The 12,597-nt window shown below is 41.8% G+C and overlaps 1 protein-coding gene across 2 annotated transcripts in view; it reads left to right on the top strand.

Annotated features, from left to right (window-relative positions):
• Positions 1-12,597, top strand: part of LOC141139582 (calcium-binding protein 39) — a 51,089-nt gene that overhangs the window by 22,266 nt on the left and 16,226 nt on the right. The window contains exon 3 of one of the 2 annotated variants that reach the window (XM_073625856.1): positions 10,249-10,458. The exons of the other annotated variant lie outside the window; for it this stretch is intronic. Within the exon in view, the coding sequence (XP_073481957.1) occupies positions 10,249-10,458 (210 nt within the window). The remainder of the gene's footprint in view (positions 1-10,248; positions 10,459-12,597) is intronic. 2 annotated transcript variants of the gene reach the window in all.

The raw sequence follows: 12,597 nt of genomic DNA, 5'->3' as shown, positions 1-12,597 counted from the left end.
TTAAGAAGCGGGCCGGCAAGCCAGCCGCCACATCCTTAGCAACCGATGAGTCGTCACCTGTCAGCGGTTTTGCCCGCTTGCAGCTGAATGTAAACAAAAACAAATTGGCGTGGGTTTTCCACCCAAACCCACACCAGACCCCTAGGTCTGGTATGGATTTTGAGGGGAACCCCATGGCAAAAACAGAAAAAAACCAAAAAAAATCCAAAACAAAACTGATGTGTGATAGAGAAACCATAGAAGTTGCCATAGAAGTCAATGAGCCTGGAATTTGCACCTAAAATGCACATTAACTTTTTTTTTTCTTTCAATTCGCACTGCATATATGTGAACAGCTTCAAAGGAAACCAATGATATTCACATGTCATGTGAATCGGATGTGATTCAAAGTGCATCCAATTTGCATATATGTGAACCCACACTTAAAGTGGTAGTAAACTGCTGTGCTACTATGCATTACATACTAGCACATTATGAGAAACTTTTCTTAAAATGAAGCCCTCCAGCGCTGCGCTGTCACTGCTAACGTGGCTTCCATCTTCCCCGGCCTTCCTACGGGGTTCGCAGCTCCGGCTACATGAGTGGCCGGGGACATGACATCACACCTGCGCATGTGTGCGAGAGCTGCCGTTTATGGCACGGGCTCTGAAGGTCCGGCACAGTATGCTGGACCTTCAGAGCGCATGTGCCAGTGATGTCACCGGCTGCATGCACTCTGAATATCTCCTAAACAGTGCAAGTTTAGGATATATTCACAGTTCCTACAGGAAAGCCTAATTATAGGCTTACCTGTAGGTATAAGTGGTAGAACGGAGTTTACTACCACTTTAAAGTGGAATTAAACCTGAATTGGATGAGATGAGCTCTCTTCATAGTATGCTGTTTACTCTCCAACCTTCTTAAGCCACAACTACCAGCTATTGTGCTGTCCTCCAGCAAACATGAGTCTGGGATCTTGTCAGTACTTCACCCCTGCTGCTGCTATTCCTTCGGAGTTCTGCAGCAACAGGCGATGAGTTAGGTTGTCCCCAGGACCTGTCTCTCTGTTCTTTTCATGCCGAGAGTAAGCTGGGCTGTATACTGCTTAGATCATGCGCTGTATAGTGTACACAGAACACAGAAACTCACCAGGAAAGTGTTATTTTACTTTTGTTTTTGTCTATTCTGTTGAACTATGTGAACCCCTCGGAATTAGCTGGTTTTCTACAGTAATTTGCCATAAAATGTTATCTGATCCTCATCTAAATCACTTGAAAAGTAATTTCAAAAACTACCAAGTTTATGTCACGCTTTAAAATTGCGCACGCCTGTGCAGTGGCTACGATTTTTAAAAGCATTTTAAGGTTACTACTTTATACTTACACAGAAGGTCTGGTGCTGGAACTACTGCCCATAATCTGACGTTCATGGTGATACCTCACGTGTGGGATGATCACTGTTTGCGTGGGGGGACGGGAGCACTTACAAAAATGTTTTTTTTTGTTTAATCCCCTTTTTATTGCTCTCACAAAATATATTATAATAAAAATATATATAATCAGCCCTTGTGATAGCAATAGGTATGTGACAGGTACTCTTTATGGAGAGATCCCTCATCTTCCCTAAAAGCTTTTTATCACACCAAGATCGGTGAGACCAAATGGCTTTTAATTTTTGAAAATGGTGCCGTTTACATTGAGGTAAACTGGAAGTGATGTCAAGTTTATCGCTTCTGGGTTGCCATATCCCAGAGCCGAACAGGTCTTTGTGAAAGCAGAGCCGAACCCACCAGAAGTGCCAGCTGGTTGACTAAGACTCCTGGTGGCACGGTAAATCCCGGTAAAGCAGCAAGGGGGCGCCCCCTCCCACTGCTTGTAAAAGTAGTCCAGCGGCTAGTTAGTTAGCCGATAGGGTTGCTTTTATAAGAGAGCTGACTGGCTGCAGACATCATCCCGGTATACACTTAAAGTCCAGTGATGTACCAGGTATGTGACTGGTCGTCAAGCTGTACAACAAACACAATTCTAATTTCTTATGCTTTTATTTAACACCCTCATTAAACATTCATGGGGGAAAAAGTTAAGTGAACACTGCTACCGAAGTCCCTGTGAGGAGATATAGAGCAGCAGTGCTGGATAGAGATAGGATTTGTGTAAGTGTTTGGAGGGGAGCCGAACATGAAAGGTCTTTTACCTTAATGCAATCCTTGCCTTGATATACCCAGTTTAAGATTGCGATTTTATAAGAAGCATCAGCTGAAGTGAACCATGCCTCACAAAAAGGGCTCTCTAAGACATATTATCAAGAGTATTTTTATCTGCATATGGTATTTTAGTATTGTGGCTACTGTTCTTGAAGTGGACGCCCAGCAAACATGACTCCAAAGGCTCAACGTAGAATTCTCAATGAGGTAAAGGATAACACACTTCTAACAGCTAAAGGCCCGAAGACCTCACTGGAACTGGCAAATATCCCTGTTCATGAGTCTACCATACATATGTCTTTGAACCAGCAGGGTGTCAATGGCAGAACATCACGGAGGAAGCTGCTGCTTTCCAAAAAAACATTGTTGTGTGCCTGAAGTTTGCCAAAGGGCACCTTAGCAAACCACAATACTACTGGGAAAATGTTTTTTTGTGGACTGATGAAACAAAAATTGATTTGTTCTAAAAGAATACTCAGTACTATATATGGTGCAAAAAGGGCACAGCTTGCCAACATCAAAACGGTGAAGTATGGTGGAAGGAACATCATGAGTTGGCCTTGCTTCACTGCCTCAGAGCCTTGGACCGCTTGCCATCATCGAGGGGAAAGTGAATTCCTGAGTTTACCAAAATTTCCTACAGGATAATGTCAGGGTGGCTGTCTGCCAGCTGAAGCTTAGTAAAAGTTGGGTGATCAGCAGGACAGCGAACCCTAAGCATCAAAGTAAATCTACCACAGACTGACTTCAGAAGAAAATGCTCCTTTTGGAGTGGCCCAGGCAGGGCCCAGACCTTAACCCCATAAAAAAAAAAAAAGCTGTAGAAAGATCTCAAGAGATCTGTTCACGGCAGACATCCTACAAATGTGTCTGAGTGAAGCATGATCAAAAATTCCTCCTGAATGTTGTGCAGGTCAGATCCAGAGTTATTGAAAGTGCTTGCTTGAAGCCATTGCTGCCAAAGGAGGTTTGACCAGCTATTAACGCAAAGAGTTCACTTACTCCCCGCCCCCCCAACACTGAATGTTTTTAATAGGTGTGTTCAATAAAGACCTGATACATTAAAGTTGTTTGTGTTATCAACTTAAACATGTTATGTTTTTTCTTTTGTTGTAACTTAGATGAGCAGATCACATTTAATGACAAATTACTGCAGAAAACCAGATTTTGATGGGTTTACATACCTTTCTATAAAAACAAATGGCAGCTTTGACCAAAGGTAAATAATGCGCTTGCTATAGGTGTAGGCCATTTACGTACCTCCATGAAGCTTGACAAACAATTCTAGGATGTTGCTAAGAATATTGCTAAGAGACCCCTAGTGTTAAAGCGCAGGTCCGCCGATTTTATTAAAAAAAAAAAAGTCAGCAGCTACAAATACTGCAGCTGCTGACTTTTAAAATAAGGACACTTGCCTGTTCAGGGCGCCTGCGATGTTGGCACTGAAGCCGATCTATCCCATGGCTGTCGGGTGCTGCCACCACCATCTTCGTGAAGGCTTCACTTCCTGGTTCCCTACTGCGCATGCGCAAATCGCACTGCGCTATCCCACTGGTCCCTGCTGTCTTTTGGGACCTGTGTGTCTCCCAGAAGACAGCGGGGGGACAGAGAAGGTGCCGGAAGTGCCGTAGATGCCCGCGGGTGGCTCGGATATCTATTCCCGGAAGTGGGAGCAAAATACCTGTATTAGACAGGTATCTGCTCCCACTCCCCCCTGAAAGGTGCCAAATGTGACACCGGAGGGGGACAGGAACCGGAAAAGCGGAAGTTCAATTTTTGGGTGGAACTCACTTTAACCGCTCACCTTCACCATCACAGGAGTGGGCTCCAAAACTCTGAGCTCAGACCTACTGTATCAGGGGTGAGAAAGAGAGCGCATGTGAGGAGGTATTAATCACAGAGCGTGCTCCTGTGATGATGGAGATGGGCAGTAACACTAGGTTTCTCTTAGCAACATCCTAGAAGTATTTCAGTCAGGCTTCATGAGGTATATAAATGGCCTACACCTATAGCAAGGACATTATTTAACTTTGGTGAAAGCTGCCTTCACCGGCAGATGTCCCTTATCTGCATAGGCAGTTTTTGGTAAAGGTGAACTATGGCTTTTTAATGTAACACAATAGCAGTAAACATTTTCATTAGTGAAGTGGGCGTGGTTACAATCTCTAATCATTTTACTGCAACACGTGCTGCACTGTGGCAGCAGAAAAGACCTGCAAGGGTTTGTAAACCTTTCCTACACTATTTAAGTCCCAGAATGGTATTTGTATTCTTGCCTTCTGTAAAATTGCAAGTGGTGCAGTATAGGCAAATCTCTGTGATTAGGTAATTTTGTAGAACAATTTTAAAATGTATTTATTTAATTATATACTTTTGCATCACAAGAGTAATTAGAGATCTTAGAGAGGTATTCCCCCACTAAGACACATCATACATGCAATATAAATATCAATTCCTTTTTTATTATAGAAATTTGAACAATCTACAACTGGTTATACTGTTTTGTGTTAACAGCTATAAAATCTGATGTGCTACTTACTATCACAGGGTCATGTTTTGTCAGATGTTACTTGATGAAATACATTTCAGTATTAAAGGATAAGTTCACCTTTTAATAGCAAAACATTTTTTTTTATTTTTATTTATTTATTTTTATAATTATTATTATTACATTGAATCTGCGATTAGCAGATGGGTGCAATATCCAGGCTCTTGCAGACTCATTACAGCTGTCTTCCTGTCCAGGCAGACAGTTATTGAAGTGAAGGAAGAATCCATGAACTATGTGGGAGCTCCAGTGCCCTCAGAGTTCATTGATAACTACAAGCTGTCTACTGCCATGGCAGACTGGACTTGTAGTTTACGGGGCGCTGCCCACACAGAGTTATCTGAATAAACTACAAGTCCATTCTGCCATGGCATTAGACAGCTCTTAGTTATCAATTAACTTGTTAAGCACAGCTGAGCAGTTTTTTAAATTGTGACAAAAGGTAAGGGGAGAGGACCCCCCCCCCCACCTGCTGTCAAAGGGGAAATTGGGGGGGTGGGCAGGGGCTTTATAATAGCATATTCCATGTTACACCTTTAAATAAAGGTGTAACATGTTACAGTAAGTGAACTTTTTTCCTTTTAAAAGGTATATGAGCCCTGGGATTTTGAATATGTAAGTTTGTAGTCTGGTTGTTTTTACATACAATTGTGGTGTTTCCATTTTGCCATATTTGAATATGTAAATGTAATCATCCCCCTGTATTATGGCAACATACTTAATAGGAGAGTTTGGACTTCCCTGCCACATGGGTGTGAGCATGGGAAGTGATTCATGTCTGATTCTGCAGCTGTTTATATTGACCTAGATGCGTCAATCTTAATTGTCCTGCCTCAACCTGTTTTTATGTATGACATTTATGTATCAAATACATGTGTGACTATCGGTCTGCAGTATTGCCTTTCAAGTACCAATTGCAGACAGTTACTAAGCACCTGCATGATTTGTTGGCCATTGACTACCAATGTTGACGATTGCCTGTTCATGTAGGTGCTTCTAAAACTAGTTATTTCTGGAGGAAGAACAGGGTGTTCTGAGGTGCCACACAAGATGACCATTCATTCATCTCAAATGAAAAGCATTAAAAAAAACTCTGGCTTAAAGGGTTACTAAACCCTCACGTGTGGGTTTTTTTTTATTATTTATTTATTTTTTTTAATTTAATTTTTTTAATAACAAACATGTCATCCCTTGCCTCCTCTGTGCAGTTGGTTTTACAGAGTGGCCCCGATCCTCCCCTTCTGGGGTCCCTCAGTGGCGCTGGTGGCTCCTTCTTCTCTTTTTTTTTTTTTTTTTTTTTTGAGTGCCCCATCGAAGAAGCGCTCTCCTTCAGAACACCCTATTGACAGACAGCAGGACTCGGGCCCCGGCGCCCGCATCATTGGATTTGATTGACAGCAGTGGGAGCCAATGGCTGCGCTGCTATCAATCTATCCGATCAGGACACGAGACACTGGCTGGAGCTGGTGTGCTCGTTCCTGTCACAGGAATTACAGGGCTCAGGTAAGTAAAGGGGGGGGGGCTTGCGCATGACCGGAGGTTTTTCACTTTAATGCATACAACCCCTTTAAGCAGAACTTATTGTTTGACTTATGTATACAAAAAAAAAAAAAAAAAAGTTCATCTAATTTATGATCATCACTACTTTCAGAGCTGTGATAAGACCAGCGACTCTCCTACACAGAAGCCACTCAGTAATTTTTCCACCCCTCCTCTCCCCTTGTCTAGTCACAGGGTGCCTATATGTTCTGTGAATGGATGAGGATGGGGTAGATAAACTATAGGATCCCTTTTACTGTATGAGATCTTCAGTAGGCGAAGTATAGAACTGAATTTCCGGCATTAATGAACCTATGATCTAGGCCTAGGCTAATCATAATTAGAGGTGACTTGGTTGACTGGTGGTGTGTACAAAGTAAACCTGACTAGTCCCAAAAAAAAAAACAGTATAGAAGTGCAACAGTAGTGTCTTAAAGTACCCATGTTAGTTTACCAATCCATCCATCACTCGCCCTGTGGAATTTCCCTAGATTCTAGAGGTACACACAGGCTTGACTTTTCTCTAAGTCTGGAATTGACCCCAACCTCGTTATTCAATTGTGAAATACCAAAACGTCAGTGGCAGTAGATTAGGTTCTGACATTTCATCTTTGAATGTACTTTCAGGCGTCGGCGGGCAGGCGGTGCTATTTTTAGCGCCGCTTTACCGTTGTTTTAGAGGCGCTTTTTGGCTGCTAGCAGGGCGGTTTTACACCCCCCCCCCCCCCCGCTAGCGGGTGAAAAAGGGTTAAAACTGCCCGCAAAGCGGCGCTTTGCCAGCGGTTTGGCTGCGCTGCCCCATTGTTTTCAATGGGCAAGGGCGCTTTAGGAGCGGTGTATACAGCTCTGCAAAGATGCTGATTTTAGGATTTTTTTTTACCCTCCTGCAAGCGCACCGCTCCAGTGTGAAAGCCCTCTGGCGTGTGTCTATGGGAAGGCTTAACCATTCTTCCAGAAGCACATTTGTGAGGTCGGGCATTGATGTGGCTGAGAAGGCCTGGCTTGCAGTCTCCACACTAATTCATCTCTAAGGTGTTCTATCGGGTTGAGGTCAGGACTCTATGCAGGCCAGTCAAGTTCCTCCACCCCAAAAGCTCTCATCCATGTCTTTATGGACCTTGCTTTGTGCACTGGTGTGCAATCATGTTGAAACAGGAAGGGGCCATCCCAAAACTGTTCCCACGAAGTTAGGAACATCGTCCAAAATGTCTTGGTATGCTGACGCCTTAAGAGTTCCCTTCACTGGAACTAAAGGGTCAAGCCCAACCCCTGAAACACAACCCCACACCATACACCCCATCCCCCCCCCCCCCCCAAATGATTTGGACCATTGCACATCGCAAATCCCATAAAGACATGAATGAGTGAGTTTGGGGTGGAGGAACTTTACTGGCCTGCACAGAGTTCTGACCTGAGCCAGGCCTTCTTGTCTACATCAGTGCCTGACCTCACAAATGCGCTTCTGGAAGACTGGTCAAACATTCCCATAGACACACTCCTAAATCTCGTAGACAGCTTTCCCAGAGGAGTTGAAGCTGTTATAGCTGAAAAGGGTAGGCCAGCTCAATATTTAACCCTACTGTCCAAGACTGGGTTGCCAAAAAGTTAATGTGCATGTAAAGCTAGACAATATAGTTTATATGTGGAAGCTACAGTGCTTATGTGAAGGCTCCCAACTCCATTCAGGTTCCTGCTAAACAGATGGAAATTAAAGAGTGAGTATAAGCAAGTATAACTAAAGGCAAAACTTTTTTTTTTTTTTGCTGTTTGTGTCCCTGTTAGGGAGATTTGCCCGCTCTATTTGTCCTGTTTATCATTATCATTGAAGGTGAGAGTAAAGAAAATCTAAATTTTTGGAATTGTCCCTAGAAAAGTTAATAGAGGGGAAATATTCTAATGGGGACACTAGTTCGGGTCCCCAAGAGATTCCCTTAATTTGCATGGATTGCCTCTCTCTTTCTGTTTGGCTATGGGACAGGAAGTGAAGGTAAATCTCCCCAATGAGACAGTTGGCAAAAATAAACCTTTTACCCAAAATGGGGGAAAAAAAAATGTTTTGCCTATAGTTCTACTTTCCAGTCTTAATTTTCGACCCATTTGCCTACCACCATGTTTTTTTTTTTCTGGCACGTTTTCGGGCATGCAAAGACATGCCAAGTATTGGAATTTCCATACTGATGTGTTCACAAATGTGCATGCCCAGAATTGGGGGCGAACATTGTTCTCGCCTTCACTGCACATGCAAAAAAAAAAAAAAGAAGAAGAATATCCAAATGTGAGAGAGGGAGGGGGGAGAAGGCAGGGGAAGACACGTTTTTCTTTAACGTGAAGTTCCCCTTTGCAAACACTTTAGGGCTGAGTTCACACCGCAGCACGCTCCGGCTCCCAGCAGGAGTCTGGTGTGTCCCCATTCACTGTTTTTCAGGTCCTAATTATTATTATTTTTTTTAAGCCTTAGGGTTTATTTGTGAAATTTAAGATTTCTACTTTTTTTTTTATTTATTTTTTTTTTATTTCTAAGTACTCAACAATGACATCATATATGTCAAAGGTAAAGGCAATTTCTGAGAAAATGTACTTCAAGACATGTCTGTGCTGCACACCAGAAATACAGGTAGAGTGCCTCTGGTGCTACTCCAAGAACCTTAACGTGTGTGTATGAGGACTGGGATGAGCATTTTATTAGTGTTTCTCAGAAAGATAACATGAAGCGTGAATACACACTTGAATAAATATACAGGAGCTTGATTAGTTGATGATTTTTATCTTCTGGCCTTTGTGGTTTTTTTTTTTTTTTGGTATGATTTAAGAATACACAAAATCCAAATTTTTAGCTCTGAAAAGCTTTGAGTGACGGCCTGGCTGTGGTGCTGGTAACTATATGTGCCTGCTTTTACCCGTGTACAGCTTCTTTGGGGCAGAGAAACTACCAGTATAGCGAAAGGCAAAACTTGTTCTTAGTTTTGGATAGAGTGGACAGGAATTAGAATGCTTGTCAATTTTTATTGCTGTGTGTGCTCCCTATAAGGAGATTCACCCTCTATTTGTCCATTATCATTGAAAGTAAAAAAAATCCAAAATTTTGGGTTGTCCCCAGAAATGTAATAGAGGGAAAATCTTCTAATGGGCACACTGGTTATGGTTACCTGGGGGTCCCCAAGGGATTCCCTTAATTGGTAGGCATTTCCTCTCACTTCCTCTTTGGCTTGTGGACAGGAAGTAAAGAGAAATCTCCGCAATGGGACACAGATGGCGGGGAAAAAAATCTGATTGGTTATAACCCTCCTTTGCTCTATCCAAGATAAAAAAAAAAAAAAGTTTTGCCTATAGTTCTACTTATTAAGATAAACCTGCAATGATTGAAATGTGGGGGTTGTCATTTGTGAAAAGGCTTGTAGCCTGGTTGTCTCTGGCTTCTACATTTTCTGAGATGCAGACCAACAACAAGCATCCAGGTCAACAAAGTTAGAAAAAAGTCAAAAGTTTGAATTTGCAGCATCTTATAAAATATTAAAACAAGTACAATAACCAGGTAAATGCAATTTTAGATGTTAGTTACCATATCTCTCTTATGGCAAGTTTAATAGTGCTATTAATTATTCGTTTATTTGATGGAGGGGTTTAGGTGTACCACATAGTAAGTTTACCTCTGCTCTCCAGATTCTGCTGCAATCTACTTCAATTAAAAGTCCCACAATAGACACATACTTCTGTCCATGGTATGTGGTAGCAGATTTCCCTATTCATGTGTATAGGGAAACAGTCTTTTGAGAAAAGAATGTGTCTATATTCTGTGGAACCTTCAACTCAATAGATTGTGGCTGGGGGAGCATTGGATGTGTCCCACCTAACCTACCTCCCCCTTGGACAATGTAACATGGATGGAATGATCCTGCTTTTGTGTCTATTTGTGTGTGTATATATATATATATATATATATATATATATATATCGCTTTTTATGCTGTTTTGTTTCGCAGCTACTTGTACCTCACTCGGTCAGCTCCCCTACCCTCCAATCCAATTCTCTAACCCGTCCCACTTCTGGTTCAAACATCTCACTTACCACGTATGCTTCTGATGACATGCACATTAGCAGCAGGAACAAGGACCCAAAGAAAGTGGCCTGGCCCAAAGCAAAAAGGAGCTCATTTGGGAAGCAGAAGATGGACAGAACTGCAGTTTTATCGGTTAATATGTGTCCTCTGTCACAGTGTTTTTTTTTTTTTTTTGTAGGGCCTTCTGGTGGAGGACGTGTTCACTGTGATGGAGTTACTAACCTCTCCATGGGACAATCTACTAATGCCACATGCATATGTGACATACAGTTGTGCTTATAAGTTTACATACCCTGGCAGAATTTGATTTCTTGGCCATTTTTCAGAGAACATGGATGATAACACAAATTTTTCTTTCACTCATGGTTAGTGTTTGGCTGAAGCCATTTAATATCAACTGTGTTTACTCTTTTTAAATCATAATCACAACAGAAACTACCCAAATGACCCTGATCAAAAGTTTACATACCCCAGTTCTTAATATCATGTATTGCCCCCTTTAACATAAATGACAGCTTGAAGTCTTTTGTGGTATTTGTGGATGAGGCTCTTTATCTTCTCAGATGGTAAAGCTGCCCATTCCTCTTGGCAAAAAGCCTCCAGTTCCTGTAAATTATTGGGCTGTCTTTGAATGAACTGGACGTTTGAGATCTCCCCAGAGTGGCTCAATGATATTGAGGGCAGGGGACTGAGATGGCCACTCCAGAACCTTTACTTTATTCTGCTGTAGCCAATGACAGGTCGACTTGGCCTTGTGTTTTGGATCATTGTCATGTTGGGATGTCCAAGTATGTCCCATGCGCAGCTTCCTGGCTGATGAATGCAAATGTTCCTCTAGTATTTTTTGATAACCTACTGCATTCATCTTGCCAACAATTTTGACCACATTTCCTGTGCCTTTGTAGCTCACACATCCCCAAAACATCAGCGATCGACCTCCATATCTTTCATCATAGGCCTTGTTGACTCCTCTCCAAATGTAGCGTTTTTATGATTGTGGCCAAAAAGCTAAATTTTGGTCTCATCACTCCAAATGACTTTGTGCCCGAAGGTTTGAGGCTTGTCTCTGTGCTGTTTTGTGTATTGTAAGTAGGATACTTTGTGGCATTTGTGTAGTAATGGCTTTCTTCTGGCGACTCGACCATGCAGCCCATCTTTCTTTAAGTGCCTCTTTATTGTGCATCTTGAAACGGCCACACCACATGTTTTCAGAGAGTCCTGTATTTCACCTGAAGTCTTGTGGGCTTTTCTTTGCATCCCCAACAATTTTCCTGGCAGTTGTGGCTGAAATTTTAGTTGGTCTACCTGACCGTGGTTTGGTTTTAACAGAACCCCTCATTTTTGACTTCTTGATTAGTTTGAACACTGCTGATTGGCATTCTCAATTCCTTGGATAGCTTTTTATATCCCTTTCCTGTTTTATATAGTTCAACTACCTTTTCCTGCAGATCCTTTGACAATTCTTTTGCTTTCCCCATGACTCAGAATGCAGAAACGTCAGTGCAGCACTGGATAAAGGATGCAAGGGTTTGTCAGGAGTCCAGAGATCACAGGTGAGGATGGTTACCTTTTTAATATCCATTCAGACCCCTTTGTGTCAACTTGTGTGCATGTTATCAGGCCAAAATCACCAGGGTATGTACACTTTTGATCAGGGTCATTTGGGTAGTTTCTGTTATTATGATTTAAAAAGAGTAAACACAGTTGATTGATAATAAATGGCTTTAACCAAACACTAACCATGAGTAAAAAATGTTTGTGTTCTCATTCATATTCTCTGAAAAAATGCCCAAGAAATCATAAGTTCTGCCAGGTTATGTAAACCTGTGAGCACAACTGTAAGAGAAATGAAATCCTAGAACATATATAGGTTTATTGTTTACCAATCCAGTTCTTCATTAGCAGTGCATGCTTTTCAGACTTTTTTTTTTTTTTTTTTTTTTTGTAGGAGCACTGGTATGTTAATTAGTAATTGTTTAACCAAATTTATTGATATTTTTTAATTGAGCAAACAGAACAAATTGGGGAAACATGCATTGCCATGCTGGGGAACTGGACTTGAGAAACACTACTTCATAGGGGTGTATCTGCAAGTATTTATGCAACCCCCTTTCCCCCATTGTAACATGGTATGCAGTGACTAAAAACACAGAAATAATATACAACCGTAACACAAACTGGAAAATTGCTATCAAGTACACATTTTTGACTGGACAACATTGCTAATGGTCAGTGCCTATGTAGTCATGGAGTTGCAAGCCCTCCCTCCTG

This window comes from Aquarana catesbeiana, linkage group LG04 (assembly GCF_042186555.1).
Source record: "Aquarana catesbeiana isolate 2022-GZ linkage group LG04, ASM4218655v1, whole genome shotgun sequence".
Lineage (NCBI taxonomy): Eukaryota > Metazoa > Chordata > Amphibia > Anura > Ranidae > Aquarana > Aquarana catesbeiana.
Note: the sequence above shows the minus strand (reverse complement) of the source record. Positions and strands in the feature narration are given on the sequence as shown.